We start from the raw sequence: 21,202 nt of genomic DNA, 5'->3' as shown, positions 1-21,202 counted from the left end.
CCAAAATCCTTTAGGGTTGAAGATTGCTCCACCACCAAGCTCCAATAGCAAGCTCCAAGCCTCCAATGGGGAAGAATGAGAGAAAGGGTTGATGCTCCAAAGTCTCCAAGCTCCCTCAAGCAAGCTTCTCCTCTTCTCCTTCTTCTCCTCCTCCTTCTTCTCTCTTTAGAGGGTGTGAGAGGGTGAGAAGTGAGAGAAAGAGAGAAGAGAAATGGCCTAAAAGCCCTCTGTCACGCCCCGAGGCCGCTACCAATTTGGTCCGGTTCGGGCGCGTCGAACAGACGCCGAACGGACAGCACCTCGCCTGTCCGCCCAAGGCTAAACANGATTTCGCACTATTTGCTCTCGTGGACTCGTTTCCAATGCACTTTTGGTGATTTTAATATCTTTGGCCTTTCCAAAGTACACCAGCACGACCCTTGGTCGATTCGGGATGAAGTCAAATCCTCGTATTTCGAGAATTCACTTCCTCACACCCTCTCATGTAACAAAATCCTGATAAGCCCCTCAACAATCAACTCTGCACACTGCCCGGGTCTGGGCAAATTTCGCCCAGAGGGACCGGTCTCTCCCTGCCTGGGACCGGTCTCTCAAGTCCATCCCAAAAAACATGCTCTCGGGAATCGGTCTCTCCCCACATGGGACTGGTCTCTCCACGCGAAAATGCGTTCGGGGACCGGTCTCATCCGTCAGGGACCGGTTGCCTCAGGGTCTGCCACGACCTCAGCCCAATGGGACAGGTCTCTCCCTTCAGGGACCGGTCCCCGAGAGTAAAAACTCTCAGGACTGCCAGAACTCAGATTTTTCGAGCTTTTCAAGTCGGAACACCTTCCACGACCTTCCACCAAGTGTGGAAAAGCTCGGAACCCAAGTCAAACACTCGAACCTCGCAATTTGCACAGGTCCAGTGTGCTACATTAAGTCTCAAACAGTGCAACTTAGTCTCAAATAATGTAACTTTATTTTATATGGTACAACTTAGTCTCAAATATTTTTAATAGTGCAACTTAGTCTCAAATAGTGCAACTTAGATTTAAACAGCGCAACTTCGTCTTTTTCTTCTTCTTATCAACTTTAATTTTGGACTTTCCTCTATTGACCATAATACATGATGACCTCTCATGAGAAGAAAAATATTATTCTTTTTTTTTTTATTCTTTCTTATTCTTTTTCTTTCATTTTCTGCATTCTTTTTTGCTACCGTACCTCTTAGCTTGTCCACTGCCTCAGCTACCGCCTCGACGTGATCTCCCCCTCCCCGTTGACCTCAAATCCTACGACACCCTTGTCATTGTTGCCATCCACCGCTATGCCAACCGACGTAGACTTACCTTCGCAATATTGCCATATTCAAGGTAGCATCGACGAAGGTAGGAGCGAGGTAAGAAACGAAGTGCGGTGTCGACGTAGAGGCAGTTGGGAATGAGGAGAAAGGAGAGGTCGTGGGAGGAGAGAGACTAAGAAATTATGGAGACAAGGAAAATGACCAGGAGGAGAAAAAATGAATGAGACGAAAAAGAAGAGAAAAAGGAATACAAATATTTTGATTAATTTATTAAAAATTTGGATCAAATCTATAAAATTTTATAAAAGGTTAATTTCATGCAGATACCTGCAAACATAATGAATTACAAATATATCTCTATAAAATTCAACCTTCATATATTATCTCTACAAAAATTTTAACATTTTCAAATATGTCTATCTGATTTATTACTATTAAAGCTCTATCTATTTTATAAGTAAATTAACCTTTTGTTTTTGTCGTCACAAATATATCCCTCCAAAAGTTCCAACTGTTAATTGAAGAGAGGTAAAAAGGTCAATTCACCTTATTAACTAACTACGGTTAAGTATTTAACTTATGATTTTCTGACGGATTCTAACGGTGGGGAACATATTTGAAAATATTAGGATTTTTATATGGACAATGTATGAAACTTGAACTTTGTAGAAATATATTTACAATTCACTATATTCGTAGAGATATGTATGAAATTAATATTTTTATAAAATAACTTTTTTTTTATCAAATTATAAAATGGATGGATACTTTTTTTCGGAGTAGACCTTTGCCAAAATCTATACATATATTAAAAGCCCAATTCTAATGTGGCTTACGTGGCGAATCCTCGGCGCTCGAGAGAAAAAGAGGAACAGAGAAAGAGAGAGAGAGAGCGCGAGGCGTGGGGGCCTGCGCGCGGGCGAGAGAGAGAGAGAGAGAGAGAGAGAGAGAGAGCACAGTGGGAGAGAGAGAGCAGACAGAGGGGGGGCCTGCCAATATGGCAGGCCCCAACCCCGGTCTCTCTCTCCACTCTCTCTCTCCCTCTCCTCTCCACCCCAGCCCCCCCTTCTCTCTCTCTCTCCCCAGACCCTCCCTCCCTCCCGCCTCTCGTCTTCTCCTCTCTCTCCCACACGGTGCGGTGGTAACCCCCGCGCCGGCGGTGCGCGCGCCCCCCGCTCTCTCATTCCTCCATCCAGGCTCTCTCTCTCTTCTCCCTCCTCTCCTCCGCCCTCTTTTTTGCGCTGCTCTCTCTCCGGGATCGGCGCGCGAGCAGCGTGGAGCGGGGCGCTGCGGGAGCCGAGGGTGGAGGCTGGGGCCGGTGCGCGTGCGGGCGCGGGTCGCGCAGGGGCGCGAGCAGGCGCCCGGCGCGTGGCGCCGCGCCGGTCCGAGCAGGCACGAGCGCGATCCGGTACGGGAGGGAGCAGCGGTTTTTTTTTCCCTCTCTCTCTCTCTCTTTTTTTGTTATATATATATATATATATATCGCCTGCACCGCGCCCTCTCCCTGGCACCCTCTTCGACCTCCTTCTCGCGAGCCCCAATGATTTCTCCTTGGTGCCCGCGCCCTGTTCGACGAAATGCCGAGCTGCCCTGGGCATCGGAGAGGGTGTGAGAGGAGGATGTGAGTATCCGCAGCAGGTGCAGAGCGCAAAGCATGCAGCAGTGGTGGTGGGGAAGAAGCAGCAGCGGATGATGCCGTGTCAGCCTCCTCCCCTCGAACTGGTTCTTCCTGCCGAATGGACCTACTAACACTCGCACCCAAACTCTTTATCTATTTCTCTCCCTCTGTAGGCAAGCTTTTAGAAGTTTTCGATGTTAACCTGCAGGAATGGAGCAACTCAGAAGTAAGTCCTATGCGCCGCTGAAACGAATTCAACCTTAAAACCGTAGACGAAGTCCTATCCTCAAAACCCTTCACTTCAGGGTAAAAATTCTCAATTTTTATTTTCTCTCCAATCCCCAAAGCACCCTTCCTTTCATCTTAGTCTGGTTTGATCTACGTTTTTACTTTAATATAGTGTTTTCCTGCTTTGATTTCTTGCTTTTGGATGCGAAAAATTTACATTTTTTAGATCATAGAACTTAGTAATGGGTTTTTATCTATTATTTTTTGAACTTCTAGGATGTTTTAGTTGGAAATTATAATTTAGACTTCAATGAGATCTAAACTTTTGCTTCGATATGTTCTTTGTTTTACCCTTTGATTGCTCATTTGGGATGCAAAAATCTGTATTTTTTGATAGGACAGTGAGCTCAGCAATGGGCTTTTATCTATTTAAATTTGGATATCGGACCTTTTGTTTGATTTTAATGTGAATATTGTTCACTTAATAGTGCGAAACCTAATTAACGACATTTGGTCTTCATTTCTTTAGTGCTGAAAGTATCTGTGAGAGAAGACAGTGCTGCTGATTCTGTTTTGAATATTCGGCTTTATGGCCCAAATACAGACTTTGTGATCGATCGCAAGAGAGAGTTGAAGGTTAGTGCTCTAAATTTTGGCTTATGAAATTTTCAAGTTTTGGGTTATTGCATCATCTGGAAGTTTTGCAAATGAACTAATATCCATGTAAATGCTATGCCATCTTTTCCCATTGTCAACAGCAAGCTCTGATACTGTTTATTTTCTTTAAAACCTCTGATCCTTGATTGAATCTTTAGATGATAGTGATAAACTGATAATAGCTTAGCACATTTGCTTTTTGAGGGGTTGTAAAGAGAAGGTTTGGTGTAGCCCCTTGGAAAATTGATCTTAGATAGTAATACTATGTAAGGGTGATAGAAATGGATTTGCTCATCTTTGGCATTTATTACTTGATTATTTCCCATTCTTAGTCATATAATATCCTAGGATGAAATTGTGGTCACATTAACAACAAAGTTTCTTGCCAATGAATTTACTCATATTTCTTGCGTTGAATCAGTATCTTGGTTTGCATTTATATTGAATAACTTTTGTTACTAGAAGGTGTTCTTAGACGTGTGCATTAGAACTAAATGCCAATGACATTTTTTATTTCTCAGCCTTTTCTTCTACTCTGCCGCTATTACTTATTTTACTAAAGACTCGATACAATCTCAAGTTGATATATTGGCTCATCTGTGCTTTTGTTTCTCTGGAAATTCTTGGAAAGCTTACAGCAATGGCCGTTCCTTACAACATTAAGGTAAGAATCTAATTAATTGCAGCTTCATAGGAGTGGAATCAATTTTTGATGAAAAGTGTATTTACTGTTTGTTTATGTTCTATTTGGAGTAACTGATTTGGAGTTCTTGCTTTATGGATGTTAAAACTAGATTAGATACTAGGACACTGATAATTTCTGCATAGTGAACAGTTGCATATCAACATATTTACCTGCTAGATGCTTTCAACTTTTCAGATTTTTCTCTTCTTATATTCAAGTTTGGATATTTTTAAATTTGTGAGAATTCTTTGCTTCTTCCCAACACTATTCTCTTATTAGGGTTCTCAGTTTGGGTTTCAATTTCCTCGGCAATACTTATAAAAAAGGTGAATACGTGTTTAGTGTTTTGGCATTTTGAAAGTAGCACAATTTGCATGGTAGGCTATCATGAAAAAAAATTTCAATTAACTCGACAATGCCCCTATTAGGCGTTTAGTGTTTTGGCATTTTAGAAGTAACACAATTTGCATGGCAGGGAAAATATTCTGATTTTTTTTGGTCTATTTCCCTTTTTTTTTTTTTTTTTTTTTTTTTTTTTTTTGGCAACCAGCCGCTTTTATTTGTACTCCAGATACTTTCGGTATGCATGTGGGTTTTTTATGCAGTTAACGTTACTAACCAAGCAGGCTTTTGTTCTAAAGTAATAATATTTGATAACTGGGAGAGTCTGAGCAAAGAATATTTATTTTTCCTATATTCTTCGTGGAATTTTGAATTGTCTACTTGAATTCTGAATTGTCTACATGAATTCCGACTTATCTAAGTGAATTCTAGATTCGGAATTGAGAATTTGGAATTTAGAATTGCATCAAGCTATTTGCTGTGTATAAAAGTTTCAAATTGAGAAATCTGATTTGAATCGCATCAAGATATTTGATGTATATGAAAGATCCGAATACAAAATACTGAATTATAACATGAGTGTTCCGGAATTCAAATTTCTAGATTCTCAAAGGTTAGAATTATATATAAAAAAATGAAAATCAGAATTTAGAAATCTAAATTCCGAATTCTAAATCGTCGCTTACAGCTGCAGCCTTTCTGAATTTGTGATTATTGGTATTTGCAAAAGGTGTAGGTTTTGCATGCACTCTTATGCAAATTCCCTTCCTGTTTCAAGGTAGTATATTTAATCTCCGTATATCCTTAATGGAGAATTCCATTTTTCAGGTATCGAATTGAGTTTTTTATATGCTTTGTATGAATTCTTCAGCTGTTTGTTAAAAAAAATTATCCTCATTGGATTTGTTTACTTTTTTTTAATTTTTTTTTTTCGTGGGATTTTGATTAATTTCACTGGTATCAATTAGCTCATTTTTCTAAGATTGTGCGGTAAATGGATGCCTCCTCTATCAATTTTTGACTGCTTTCCCTGCAAATCGATTTCCTTCGAAATGTATTTAAGCTAACCAAATTAGCTATATTATATGGATGCTATTGCTTGATATTTACTGATTCTTTCGCTATGTGTTGGAAAGATTAACATTGTGGAAGCTTCGTGCTGATAAGGTATGAATTTGAGAATTAAATAATTTTGGTCCCATTTTTCCCCTAAGATTTTTCCTTATGTGCCTTGATTTTGACTGTCAACATTAGCATCGAATTCTTACTGAGAATTTTATAACATGGAAGACAAGTTCCCATCTTTTACTATAACTGTATGCTTCATTTATTTGGAATCTAAGTTAGCTAGCTAGATTCTGAATTATCTAGCTGAATTCTGCTACATGGAAATTTCATAGAACTCCTTTTGTATGCCTTCTCTGGATTGCCTAGCTAAATTCTAAATTGCCTAGCAGAATCCTGAGTTCAGAATTCAGGTCTCCGAAATCTTAATTGTACTATAAGGGTCAGAGCCTATGTTTGTTTAAAGGTTGATGATTATTTACAATAGGGTATATTTGGTTCTGAAGAAGAAAGGTATGTTAGGTTTTACCTGTGTATAAATCTTCAAACTTTCTACTTACTAAACTGTTGTAGGAGCAAATAAATATCTTGCCTCCATTTTTTAAGTTGATTCCTTCGTTATATCTAGAGGCCACTTGCATTTAATCAAAACTTGATGGTATTTACAGCTAAGTTTTGATCCTTACATGTGTAACAATCTCGACCACTTTCTTTCTCTTATGCGAAGAACCTGTTGCAATCATCTCATATTTGAATTGAAGTGCTAGCATCTTTATCCCTTCAATTTGGTGACTTTGTAACTCCCTGAAATTATAGATTGTATTCCCTATACGGCTAAAACTGTTTTTTTTTAGAGAAAGGTAGCATGCTACCCGCTTCGTTTATTTTGTTTAGAAATAAATTTATCTAGAAATGTCAATCAACTAGGATTCGAATTTGGGTCTCGGGTACCAACCATCAAGCCCTTTTACCACTTGCGCTAGGGACGGTCAGTTATACGGCTAAAACTGTTTATTATAAAGAATGTTACTGTTAGCTCTGAACTTTCTTTCAGCTTGTTATGGAGTATCTTTTATTAGATTCACAGAGATTAGCACTTCATGATTTTTTTTCCTTCATTATGTTTTTTTAAAGTTGAATCTTAGTTTTTTGTGTTATTTTTCCTGCTTTCTATTTATATTGTTCAGTACTTTTTGATTGTTCTACCTGTATATTTTTTTAGATTTCTCTATGCATGTTTTAACCTATACAACGAAGGTTCATCTTTCTGCTATTTACATGAAGCTCAATTTATTATTTTTTTCTCTACATTCTTGATAGACTTTTAGCTACTTATGATCCAGATTATACATGTGATTCCTTCACTCTTCGCTTATGCAAATGATCGGTTTTGCTTAAATATTAAAACCAATTTTGGTAAATAATGTTGAATAACCTGTTCAAAAAATTTTAAAAATTACGTAAATTTTTCGGTGCGAAGCGCGGGCCTTCACCAGAAGGAATAAAAACGAAAAAAAACATGACCACAATCAAACCCACGAACCTTGAATGTACGGTGTTCGGATATCCGGATCGGATCGCCTCTGGTTTCAAACAAAGTGTTACGAGACGGATCGGTCAGATTCTCCTCTCGCTCAGTGCTAACCAGAACCGAACCTGCTCCTCCTCCTTCCCGCTCGGATAATCTCTTTCCTTCGACCCAACATCCTGCTCCGAATGACATTACTGAAATGATGCTGCTGAAATGTTCTGTAACCACCCCCTCTCCCGAGCCCTCCGCCTCCCTCACCTGCGCCCACCCCGAACAAGTCCCTACTACCATTTCTGTCTTCCCTCTCGCTTCTTCAACAACACCTCGTCGTCGTCGTCGTCGTCGTCGTCGTCCTGCCTTTTCACTCCACCCCTAGAGCCCGGCGCATACAGCGATCCCGCCGCCGCCGACTCTGCCAACACCATCCTCCACCTGCTGCGCAGCACCGACCCCTCCGCCGTATCCTCCGCCCTCCGCCACTGCGGCGTATCTCCCACCCCTTCCCTCGTCGCCTCCCTCCTCGACTCTCCTGCCTCTTCTCTTTCCTCCCTCCCCGCCGCCTCCCTCCTCTCCTTCTCCCTCTGGGCCCGCCCCCACCTCCCCGCCCACCTCCTGGCCTCCCTCGTCGACCTCCTCGCCCGCTCCCGCTCCTTCAACTCCGCCTGGTCGCTCCTCCTCTCCCGCCCCTCCCCGCTCCCCGCCTTCGCCCCCCTCCTCCGCCGCTACGCCCGCGCCGGCTCCCCCTCCGCCGCCGTCCGCACCTTCCGCTTCCTCCTCCGCCACCCCGAATCCCTCGCCGCCCCCCACGCTGACTGCTCCTGCCCCTTCGACCTCCTCATCGACGCCCTCTGCAAGGAGGGCCACCCGCGCGCCGCCGCCGACCTCGTCCGCCGCCGCCGCTGCGAGGACGGCACCTGGTCCCCCCCCTCCGTCCGCGTCTACAACGTCCTCCTCCACGGCTGGTTCCGCGCGCGCCGCCTCAAGAAGGCCGAGCGGCTCTGGGGCGAGATGCGCCGCGACGGCGTGCGCCCCACCGTCGTCACCTACGGCACCCTCATCGAGGGCCTCTGCCGCGCGCGCCGCCCTGACCAGGCCGCCGCCCTCCTCGACGAGATGAAAGCCGCCGGTATCGAGCCCAATCTGCTCACCTGCAATCCCATCGTCGATTCCCTCGCGGAGGCCCGGCGGTTTGCAGATGCCCTCAGCATGCTCGAGAAATTTCCCCTCTACGGCGTATCCCCCGACATCTCCACTTATAATTCCCTCATCAAAGGGTTCTGCAAGAGTGGTGATCTCGCGGGGGCCAGCAAGATGATCAAGTCGATGATCGGGAGGGGCATTCTTCCGACCGCTACCACGTATAATTACTTCTTCAGGTTCTTTGCCAAGTTCGGGAGGATCGAAGAGGGCATGAACCTGTACACGAAGATGGTCCGGTCTGGGTATGCCCCGGATCAGCTCACCTTCCAGCTTCTGATCAAAATGTTCTGCGAGAATGATAAGCTAGACTTGGCTGTGCAGATGATAAAAGAGATGAACAGAAGTGGGTTTGCATCCGACCTGGCCACGAGCACCATGTTGGTGCATTTGCTCTGCCGGACGCGCCGGTTTGAAGATGCCTGTGAGGAGTTTGGGGAAATGTTTAAGCGGGGAATTGTTCCTCAGTACATTACGTATCGGATGCTCATGAAAGAATTGAAGAGGTTGGGGATGCCCCGGTTGGAAAAGAAGCTGAGCGATCTCATGCATTCTGTCCCGCATTCTACTAAATTGCCGGGTTCTTACAGGGATAAAGAAGGGGATGAGACTGTCAAGTTGAGGAAGTCCATTATAAACAAGGCCCAAGCTATGTCTGATGCTTTGAAGGAGTGTAATGATCCGAAGGAATTGAGTAGACTAAAGAGCTCTACAGAGAGTGCACTTGAGAGTGCAAATAGATTGGTAGCAGATATTAGAAGAAGAGTATATGCAGTGCAAAGTGACTAGCGATGAGACTTAGCTTGAGCTCCTTCGGCTGGCTGAGGCTACGAATTGTGTTGGTGACCTGTTGTGTTCATTTTTGGTTATACTTCCCAACTAAACTGCATATGAAGTATCTTCGTATATTCTTTAGGGAAGATTGAAGCAGTTGATTGTTTCATTTCTTTTGTGGATCAAGAGGAGCTCCTTCATTCTTTTGAAGTAAAAAAAGGGATGCTTTTACAACTTCACAAGGTAATTTATTACTTGTACCAGTTTACCGTTTCATGTGTATGTTTCATAATAGTAATTTTAAACATTTAAAGAGCTATGGTTGTCTCTGGAGGTTCATTGTCTTAGAGTGAATAGGAAGCCAACTAGGGTTTGAGTTAGTATTCTCTTTTTATGCTCGCACTCCTCGCTTATATTTTTGACATATCCAATGTTGCTCGAGCCCATGGCGTAGGCGCCATGCTAGAGCGTTGCTGGGGGAGCAGGCCAACTGAACCTAGCTTTCATTTTACATGTATCTTTCAGCTGAGTTATAAGCTGATTCTGTATGCAGAAACACACAGCTCAAGTTATACCTGAGAAAACTTTCTTGCAATGCTCTTTTCCTTGTGGCTACTTCAAGTCAAAATCGGGATCCATTTGTACTGCGTCTGTATGCCTTAAGTGAATTGGTTAACCCCTTTATAATAGCTCAAACTTTTGCAATTGTGGTTAGCGCCAACTTTCCAACACTATTAAACTTTCTGCATGTTTAATCTCAAGTAACGCAACTCTTTCCACAGTCTAGAAGCAATCTACATACTTTTCATCAAAAGGGTTTACATAAAACGTTCATCATTTGTCACTTATGGTGGTCATTTTTCATTGTTGTGTATTCCGTATGGTGCTCTCATTGTTGACTATGTCATTTTTTTTATTCGTAAATAATAAGACTAGTGTAATCATTTTGGTTCGATTAGAAAATTATACGTAAGCCAAACCAAAGCCAAACTTGGCACACTCAGTCCCATTAGCGGAATTGGGCTAATAGGTTCTATCATGAGAGGACTTCTCATGTATAATTTGAAGGGCTTAACTTCTCTTATAAGATCTCTTTTTTTGTTGTTTGTGATAGAGAAGAGAGGTGAAGAGAAGGTTTGGGAAGGTCTGCTTTCTTTGTCTTCTTGCTTAGTTCAATACTTGCAATGGTGATTGGAGGCGTTCCCGAAGTTTTCGAGGCCTAATTCACAAGATTGGAAGGGGCTTCAAGGAAATAGGGTTTTCCTTATTTGGATGTTGTATGCTATTTATTTTCTACGCCTGCGGTTGTAGCCCAGTAGTGGGCGAATCAGGTAAGCTCTCTTGTGTGATGGTTATACCTGGACTTTCTTTTTTTCTTTGTTCTTTCTTATCTGATTGCACATCATGAATATAGGTGCTTTATATCTAGTCCATTGGTTTAGTTAGCATGGTTAGAATCTAGTGTGGGTTCAGACATTGTTACTATCAAGTATCAACAGAAGCCGGAGTAAATATGTCTGCGTAAGGAGATGCTTTAAACAATCCAGAGTTGTTGCTTGCAGAATTTGCTCATAGTTGAAAGTTATACACCTATTCCCAGGTCCCAATGCTTAGATGCAATCACAGCTTAAATGCATTCTAAGGAACTTGCTATGAAGATACGAAGGCAACCATATTTCTGTTTTATCTATTACAACTAAAACACTAAATCAATATTCTGATACCTTGTTTGGTATCAATGTCATTGTCTTTTATATATATATATTTTTTTTTCTGTTGAACACAAATTTTGTGTAATTGTAGGTTCATATGATAGTTTCTCTAAATTAGACTACTTTTGATATTCACACTTTTCGAGGAGTACCTATGTAATTCAAGGATGGAGCAAGCGTATGTATGTATGAAATTTGCCTTTGTTATTTCAATACGGTAAAGCCACCTTGGATACGGTCTCGTGACCTTCCAAAAAAAAACATTATTGTGGACTTGTTTCGTTCACTGATTTTAGACTCTGAAACCAAAATAGAATTTTCTTATTTTGATAGTTGTTATTCATTTTATAAAAATCATATTCTGATTTTCATTGCACTCTAGATTGGAAATGATCTAATCTATTTATGGTTTAATTTGGCTTTGAACCTTTTGCTTTAGATTGGAAATGGCCTAATTTATCTATGGTTCAATTCGGCTTTGAAATTTAATTAGCCCATTTCAAAATAAGCCAGTCAAAGCGCGCTCTCAGAAACATCTCCTCCCCCTTCATTACTCTCTCCTTCCGTAACTAAAGTCCTCCCAAAATTTGAAATATCCCAATTATTCATTCCAATTTGCAGTAACTAAATATTTTTGAATTATTCTTCATTTCATTCTCCATTATAGTACAATTCAATTTTATTTTATTTCCATTCTAATCATGAAGTTAACTATATCCTCATATCTAGGGGTGTAATGTAGGCCGGCCGGCACGACCCACATTTTTCGGGCCGAAACGAGCTAGGGGTGGCCTGGCCTGATCCGGCCCGGATTCAATATTGGGTCAGGCCGTGCTGGGCCCAAGTTGCCTACCCTCTGGCCCGGCACGGTCCGGAAGGCACAGGCCGTGCTGTGCTTCGGGCCGGCCTAGTTAAGTATTTATTTTTAAATTTTTTTAAAAAATTAGTGTGAAAATTAAAATTATAAATAATAAATATTTTCATTTAAATTAATATTTTGATTAAAATATTAAAAAATTATAAAAATAATTATACTAAAGTAAATATTTAATTTTTTAAAAAATAAATAAATTTGTATTACTGTTTTTTTTTAAAAAAAAAAGTTAGATAGATTTCTGGTCCAATGGACCAAAATTCTTTGGTCCATTGGACCAAAACCACTCCTCCCTAGGCAGACCTTNTGGCACGGACCGGCTCCTTTCCGCCCGCCGGGCTGTGCCGTGCCGACGAACCCAGCACGGTTGGCCCGGTCGTGCCGAGCCTGCCAGGCCCGTTTCGACCGCGCCGTGCCGGACCGTCGAGCTCCATAGGAGAGGCCCAGCACGGCCCAGGGCCTCGGGCCGGCCTAGCATGGGTGCTACAGTACCTATGCCATGCTGTAGCCCGGCCTAAGGCCGTGCCGGGCTGGGTGGCCCATGTGCCGCCCGACCAATTTTACATCCCTACTTATATTCCATATACACTACAGCTTGGGCCAATTCGGGGTAAACCGTTATTTAGTTGTGAAACAAGGAGGGAAATAAGGAGTGCAAGGGTCTTATTCCCATCCTAGTTCCCAAACACAACCTCTTAACGGATTATTCCAGAATAACCTGTTAAGAGGGTGAAATTGTTGTTCCACTTTTTTTGGTGGAACAACAATTCCTACACTTAGATCTCTACTAATTTAATAATAAAATATATTTAATGTAATGTACAATATATTAATTTATCTACTAATTAATTAGATAAATAATTAACTACTTGATTTATTACTCTAATACATATTTAATTAACTATATGAGTAATTAATTTATNTCTCCTATCAGGGACCGGTCTCCGAGAGTAAAAACTCTCAGGACTCTGCCAAAACTCTCGAGATCGAACTTTTAGGCCGGTATACCATCGACGGCCCTCCACCAAGTGTGGAAAAGTTCGGAATACAAATCGAACACTCGAACCTCGCAATTTGCAAAGGTCCAGTGTGCTACAGTTAATGAGGGTGAAGAAAAACTTGCCACGTGGCAACAAACATTGAGAATTCATATAGTTTAATAGATGTCCAAAATTTGAAATCTATCTAACGAGTTCTCGCTGGCCAATTATCTCACACGCCTCGACTCTCGGTACCTAAAACAGTAGACAGCAAAAGTAAGCGCAATGCTTCACAAGAAATCTACTTCAAGAATAACAATAATTTAAATTTGAAACCACAAAGGTCATAATTTAGAGCATCTCCACTCCGTCGCTCTAACCGCGAGAGCTACAATTACGCGTCGTTTCTCCTCGGAAACCGCGTACTGAATAAATCCCTCTCCTCCGAGGAATCCGACCACAACAGTCATATCCAATAATAGAACATAATAATAATAATGTTCAAAATAAATAAACCATGTCTGTCAATAATAACTATAAAATCCACTCGGATGTATCAACAATTAGTAAACAAAACAGATAATAATTATGTCTCGAACCCACTCGGATTCGCATATTTTCTACCGTTTGCAGAAAGTAGCTATTTACTTGCCTCTATTAGTGCTCACAAATTCGTCACGTTCTAAGATTGAGGTTTTACGGCCGTCTCAGCACCTACAACGACGAAAAGACCCAAATAAAATATATTTTCAAACAAGCCTTTTAACTATTAAAAAAATTCTGCGAAAATTATACATTAAATCAGGATAATTAGACCACACGATCTTATCGTATTTTCAAGATGAGTCCTATAGCGCTTGAATCGCAAAATTCCGCCTTAGGGACAAAAAGTTATGCCTCTTTTACGGATCAGTCCCCAAAACCAAAACTGTTATTTACAGATTGGTCCCTGGTTGATCTTTTAAGCCATTATAAGCACCAAAATTTCGCTGCACCCGATCCAGCATCAGCAATGTGCACCAGAAGCTTTTCCAATTAAATATAATTCAACTGACAGAGGCAAAACACTCTAATTAACAACTTAATCACGTCTAATATCGCTACGATAAATTGAAACCTAAATGTAAAAATAAACCATGCAAAAATTAACGTGGTCCACCGTGAACCGGGTCTAGCCAGATCCAAAATAATCCCATCTCCTCTCTTTTTCTTCCCAACTCAAACAAAGAAGCTCTCTCATACCCCTCTTATGGCCAACCATGGTTACCCCATACGGGGTTCACCCCAACCCGTCCGTAGGTGGCCGGCGACCACTCCGGCGACGGCGGCGGCGGTACAACGAGGAGAGAAGATAAGATTGGGAGATAGAAGAAGAAAGAAAAGAGAGAAAAAAACGAGAAAACTAATTATTGGAGACTCACCTCGCTCTCGTTCTTTTTTCTCTCCCTCACGATTGTCGGATCTTGCTCCCGCCGGCGGCCACGCTTGCACAAAGAATCCGGCAACAATATTTATTATTATAATATTTTTTTGGCCGTACACCATTCCTAAATTACCTATTTATAGGTGATTAATTAGGGCTAAATCTCAATCCTACTCTAACTAGTATTAGAGTATAATTAATCCGAAAATCAAATCCAACCGAATCCGCTTAATCTGACGGTACAAATAAATCAAAAATATTTAATAACGGGTTTATCACAAAACTACAATGGCCAATTTGCATAAAAAATCCACTTATTTTGGACTTTTGCAAAACCGGGTCACCTTTTTCATTTTTGTAGATTCGGTCCGCTTTTTCAGCAAACTGACCAAAATACCCTTATTACTTTTTCTCTTTCCTCTTTCTCTCTCCTCTTCGTTTCGGTCGTTCTTTTCTTTTTTTTCTCGTCGAAAAAAAAGAGGCGGATCGGACCGTCGCCTCCCTCCTCACCCTCCTTCTTCACCGTTGCCTCCCTCCTCACCCTCCTCTCCACCGCCCGCGACCCCTCCTCCTCTCCCCCGCCGCCGCCGCCGAGCCCACCCCCACCGTCGTCTCCGTCGCCGTCGCCGANACTATTGTTTTAAAACTATAATTATTCTTATTCTCATGATTTCAATCTAATTATTCAAACACTATAATTATTCTTATTCTAAAAAACAATCTAATTTTTATTCAAATACAAAATTAATCTTATTAATTACTACTTATTCCAAAAATTGTACTAACGTTGCCGCTTGTTACGTCTTCTTCGTGGCTTAGGATTCATAAAATACAAATTTCTAATATAATAATTAATCTTTCTCAAAAGGCGTAACGTACCTCACTAGCACTTTCTACTCCCCTCGGTCAAAAGAAACTTCATCCCATCTACCATCTACCATCTTACTAATATATCATATCCAAAAATATAAAAAACACTCAACTTTAGCTCATATCTATATATATAAAACTTCATCTCATATTCAACAAGAATAGTTGGTATATATCTTTAGAGATAGTATTAAACTATTAATAAATCGTTTTTAATTGCTCCACAGAGGTCCAACTTTTACTGGGAAACTTCAAACTAATTAAATTAGTGTTAGAGGAAAAAATTGCAGTCCGAAGCTTAGCCATCAAGCCACTGTTTTAGGTGATCGATCAGGATGTGTTTTTTTTTATTGTTCATGCATGTCGAGTACTTAATGATTCCATTATTTTCGTGTATATATAAAGTGTTATTGTCGATCTAACTCATGCGCGAAAGGCGCTAGCTAGTCTAATGGAGAATCAAAAGGAAACACCCGTCTCCTCTTCTTCTTCGCCGTCGCTCTTTCCCTCTCAGCTGATAGCGTTGGTGATGATACTGGTGATCACTCTATGTGGTACACAAGTGCTGGATGCAGAAGCAGGTATATATATACATTTGTTTTTTGTGCTTTTTATAGTGCTGAGCTGTTAATTACTAACTGTTTTAATTCGTTTTCGTGTAAAAGTGAGGGGGAGGGATTTGGGCGGGCATGCTGGATCTGCACCTGCAACGCCAGCCGGCAATCCTGTCAAGCACAACATCTGCGGCGGCCAAAACAATTGCTCGCCGCCACCACGACCACCGAAGTGGGCTTTCCAAAATTGGAGAGAAGAGAATAATCCATAGTACATGAATCAGATCATGCATCCTAGACATGCATGCATGGAAGTGCGATCAGTGGAATTAATGATCATTTTAATTGCTTAATTACAAAACTTCATTATTGTGGATTTGTAGGATGTGGTTCGAGGAGACTTGCTAGACATGATATGTACGTATTGGTTTGTTCAAATCCTATATCTATTTGAGATTCTAATTCCTTTGATCTCATTGTAACGAATATCTTTGGCAATGGACTACACAATATGAGGGTAAATAAAAAAAAAAAAATGCAAGGATGATGAGACCCTTTTCCTAGGCTGAACAAAATTTATTTTATATTCACAATTTTTTTTTTTTTTTTATTTTTGAGAAAAGGTAGCATGCTACCGTTTCATTCATTTAGGTTATGAACTCGGCTACAGAATGCGGCATCCAGGTCTCAGTCGAAAATCGAAAAAAAAAAAAAAATGTGACTTCACTTGTTAGAACAAAATCGGTCCCAATGTCCCATAAGTGTGCGAATTTTATCCAACAAAAAACCTAGAGAGTGTTTTGCTTCCTGAAAAATAAGACTATTACGCTCCAACCAGATGACCCACCGCGTGGTCACGACCGTCGCCACTTCCTTCCTCCTGAGCGCGCCCCCTTTAGCCTTACTCTCTTCCCATATCTGGTTAGTGGACATGCAATTTGGGAAGTGTCGCTTGTTTGGGAACAAAGCCTCCATTATAACTTTAGTACTTGGACAGCTTGCGAATAAATGATCAGCAGTTTCCGGTAATTCCAAACAAAAAACACACTTTTTGTCACGCCCCAGATCCGACTGCTCGGATCTGAACCGCAACAACCGGCCACGAATTCAGAAAAAGAACCTCCGAAAACGGAAGGCCTTAAATTGATCCAAAGCCACCATCTCAGTTAAAACCTAAATAATTTATTAATTAAAACGAAACTAAACAATAACTCCTAAATGTCCATATAATCAATCTCATGTCAAAATAAATCATATGTCCAAAATTTGAAATCTATCTAACGAGTTCTCGCTGGCCAATTATCTCATACGCCCCGACTCTCGGTACCTAAAACAGTAGACAACAAAAGTAAGCGCAATGCTTAATAAGAAATCTACTTCAAGAATAACGATAATTTAAATTTGAAACCACAAAGGTTATAATTTAGAGCATTTCCACTCCGTCGCTCTAACCGCGAGAGGTACAATTTCGCGCCATTTCTCTTCGGAAACTGCGTACCGGATAAATCCCTCTCATCCGAGGAATCCGACCGCAACAGTCATATCCAATAATAGAACATGAGAATAATAATGTGCAAAATAAATAAACCATGTCTGTCAATAATAACTATAAAATCCACTCGGATGTATTAACAATTAGTAAACAAAACAGATAATAATTATATCCCGAACCCACTCTGATCCGCATATTTTCTACCGTTTGCAGAAAGTAGTTATTTACTTGCCTCTATTAGTGCTCACAAATTCGTCACGTTCTAAGATTGAGGTTTTACGGCCGTCTCAGCACCTACAACGACGAAAAGACCCAAATAAAATATATTTTCAAACAAGCCCTTTAACTATTAAAAAAGTTCTGCGAAAATTATACATTAAATCAGGATAATTAGACCGCACGATCTTATCCGAATTTCAAGACGAGTCCTATAGCGCTTGAATCGCAAAATTCCGCCTTACGAACAAAAAGTTCTACCTCTTTTACGGATCAGTCCCCAAAACCAAAACTGATATTTACAGATTGCTCCCTGGCTGATCTTTTAAGCCATTATACACACCAAAATTTCGCTGCACCCTATCCAGCATCAGCAATGTGCACCAGAAGCTTTTCCAATTAAATATAATTCAACCGATAGAAGCAAAACACTCTAATTAACAACTTAATCACGTCTAATATCATTACGATAAATTGAAACCTAAATGTAAAAATAAACCATGCAAAAGTTAACGTGGTCCACCGTGAACCGGGTCTAGCCAGATCCAAAATAATCCCATCTCCTCTCTTCTTCTTCCCAACTCAAACAAAGAAGCTGTCTCATACCCCTCTCATGGCCAACCATGGTTACCCCATACGGGGTTCACCCCAACCCGTCCGTAGGTGGCCGGCGACCACTCCGGCGATGGCGGCGGCGGTACAACGAGGAGAGAGGATAAGATTGGGAGATAGAAGAAGAAAGAAAAGAGAGAAAAAAACGAGAAAACTAATTATTGGAGACTCACCTCGCTCTCGTTCTTTTTCCTCTCCCCCACGATTGTCAGATCTTGCTCCCGCCGGCGGCCACGCTTGCACAAAGAATCCGGCAACAATATTTATTATTATAATATTTTTTTTGGCCGTACACCCTCCCTAAATTATCTATTTATAGGTGATTAATTAGGGCTAAATCTCAATCCTACTCTGACTAGTATTAGAGTATAATTAATCTAAAAATCAAATCCAACCGAATTTGCTTAATCCGACGGTACAAATAAATCAAAAATATTTAATAACGGGTTTATCACAAAACTACAATCATGGCCACATATTTAAATTCTAATTTAAATTAATTAGATACGGGTATTACATCTTACCCCCCTTAAAAGAAATTTCGTCCCCGAAATTTACTTAACAGAATCTGGAAAGAGCTGAGGATACTTGCTCCGTATCTCCTCTTCCGGCTCCCACGTCGCCTCATTCTCCGCATGATGCCTCCACAGCACACATACCAGCAGAACCGTCCCTTTTCGCAAAACCTTTTCCCTTCGATCCAAGATCCGAATAGGCTGCTTCTCGTATGATAGGTTCTCTCTCAGCTGAATTGGAGAATAGTCGATGACGTGTTTTGGATCTTGAACATACTTTCGCAGCATCGACACATGGAACACATTATGCACCCCAACAATAGAAGGTGGTAATGCTATTCGGTATGCCACATTGTTGACTCGTTCCAGTATTTCAAAAGGTCCAATGTAACGCGGATTCAGCTTTCCTCGAAGCCCAAACCGTATTACCCCCTTGGTTGGCGACACCTTCAGGAACACGTGATCACCAACTGTGAATTCTAACATTCGCCGACGATTATCACTATAGCTCTTCTGTCTATTCTGTGCGGCTCGTAGACGTTCTCGCACAACCCGCACTTTTTCATTAGCTTGTTGGACCAGCTCAGGCCCTAGAATCTGCCTCTCGCCAACATCATCCCAGTGGATAGGCGATCTACACTTTCTTCCATAGAGAGCTTCAAAAGGGGGCATCTGTATGCTGGCTTGATAACTATTATTGTACGCAAACTCCGCCAATGGTAAGTGCCGGTCCCACGACCCACCCCAGTCAATCACGCATGCTCGCAACATATCTTCTAAGATCTGTATCGTGCGCTCTGACTAACCATCGCTCTGCGGATGATATGCCGTACTCATATCCAAGCGAGTCCCCAAAGCCTCATGCAAGCTATGCCAAAATCGCGACACGAATTGCGGATCTCGATCCGAAACGATGGATATCGAGACACCATGCAGTCTCACCACATCTTTGATATATAATTCCGCAAGTTTCTCCAAAGGATAGCTCACATTAATAGGTATGAAGTGCGCAGACTTAGTCAGCCGGTCGACGACCACCCAAATCGCATTGGACCCTGACTGTGTACGTGGTAACCCTACCACAAAATCCATAGTAATCTTCTCCCATTTCCACTCGGGTATCGGCAATGGCTGCAATAATCCCGCCGTCCTCTGGTGCTCAGCTTTGACCCGCTGGCATACAAGGCACTGTGAAGCAAATCGAGCAATGTCTCGTTTCATGCCGGCCCACCAGAAAATCTCTCTTATGTCACGATATATCTTTGTGCTACCCGGATGTATGGTGTAAGCTGACGAATGAGCCTCCTCCAAGATTTTTCTCTTTAAGGCCTCATCGTTGGTAACACATAGTCGATTACTGTACCTTTACGATCCATCCTCGTGGATATGAAATTCTATCTCAGAACCTGCCCCCACGGCCGCTCGGATCTTCTGAAGAGCGGCATCGGATGACTGGGATAACTTAATTTCATCCAATAATGTGGGTCGAATTCGAAGTTGAGCCAATCGAGCTCCCGGCTCGTGAATAGTCACCTCTAAGTCTATCTTTCGTAGATCCTCTAAAAGATACTTTTGCTCACTAATCAGTGTAGCCAAATTTCCCGTGGCCTTGCGGCTTAGTGTATCCACTACCACATTCGCTTTCTCGGGATGATATAAGATTGTCAAGTCATAATCCTTCATAAGCTCAAGCCATCTACGCTGTCGCATATTTAGCTCTTTCTGTGTGAAAAGATATTTTAAGCTTTTATGATCGGTGTAGAACTCATATTGCTCTCCTTAAAGATAATGACGCCAAATCTTAAGAGCAAACACTACTGCGGCAAGCTCTAGGTCATGAGTAAGGTAGTTTTGCTCGTATGGCTTTAGCTGTCTAGAAGCATAAGCAATCACTCGATCATTTTGCATCAAGACACACCCTAAACCTCGTAGGGATGCATCACCATAAACAGTGAAGCCTTCACCACACAGGAAGTGCCAAGACAGGAGCCGTGATCAACCGTCGCTTCAGCTCTTGAAAGTTCTCCTCGCACTCATCGGTCCACACAAATTTCGCTCTTTTTTGCGTCAATTGCGTCAAAGGGACCGCGATTCGAGAGAACCACTCTATGAACCGTCGATAATAGCCAGCTAGGCCTAGAAAGCTACGAATCTCGGTAGCACTCGTAGGCCTCGGCCATGCCTGCACAGCTTTGACCTTTCTTTTATCAACCACGATACCATCCTTGGACACGACATGCCCCAAGAAAGAGACCTCTTCCAACCAGAAGTCACATTTCTTTAGTTTAGCATAAAGTTTCCTGTCTTGTAGGATCTGGAGCACTAATCTCAGGTGTTGTTCGTGTTGCTCTGCACTCCACGAGTAAATAAGAATGTCATCAATAAACACCACCACAAACTAGTCTAGATAAGGCTTGAAAATCCGATTCATTAGGTCCATAAATGCGGCCGGAGCATTTGTCAACCCGAACGGCATAACAAGAAACTCATAATGCCCATAGCGTGTCCTAAATGCCGTCTTAGGAATATCCTCAGCCCTGATCTTCAGCTGATGGTAGCCCGACTGCAAGTC

At 41.7% G+C, this 21,202-nt stretch overlaps 1 protein-coding gene and 1 long non-coding RNA gene across 8 annotated transcripts; both read left to right on the top strand.

The window, feature by feature from the left end:
* On the top strand, positions 2,877-4,661 carry LOC109717562. Of its 3 annotated transcripts, none has more exons than XR_002218210.1 (4): positions 2,877-3,007; positions 3,077-3,209; positions 3,661-3,767; positions 4,310-4,661. It is a non-coding gene; the product is annotated as an uncharacterized LOC109717562 (long non-coding RNA). The 3 variants fall into 3 exon arrangements; XR_002218211.1 differs by having other exon boundaries at positions 2,883-2,984; positions 3,112-3,209; XR_002218209.1 differs by having other exon boundaries at positions 2,883-3,007; positions 3,112-3,209.
* On the top strand, positions 7,481-11,307 carry LOC109717855 (pentatricopeptide repeat-containing protein At5g11310, mitochondrial). Of its 5 annotated transcripts, none has more exons than XM_020243795.1 (3): positions 7,481-9,625; positions 10,497-10,713; positions 11,186-11,307. In XM_020243795.1, the coding sequence occupies exon 1, from the start codon at positions 7,625-7,627 to the stop codon at positions 9,395-9,397; it is 1,773 nt and encodes a 590-aa protein (XP_020099384.1). In that variant the 5' UTR covers positions 7,481-7,624; the 3' UTR covers positions 9,398-9,625; positions 10,497-10,713; positions 11,186-11,307. The 5 variants fall into 5 exon arrangements, with proteins under 5 accessions (XP_020099384.1, XP_020099383.1, XP_020099382.1 ...); XM_020243794.1 differs by lacking the exon at positions 11,186-11,307 and adding an exon at positions 10,882-11,117; XM_020243793.1 differs by lacking the exon at positions 11,186-11,307 and adding an exon at positions 10,797-10,886.

Source organism: Ananas comosus, linkage group 11 (genome assembly GCF_001540865.1).
Source record: "Ananas comosus cultivar F153 linkage group 11, ASM154086v1, whole genome shotgun sequence".
NCBI lineage: Eukaryota > Viridiplantae > Streptophyta > Magnoliopsida > Poales > Bromeliaceae > Ananas > Ananas comosus.
This window is presented reverse-complemented; position numbering and strand designations above follow the sequence as displayed.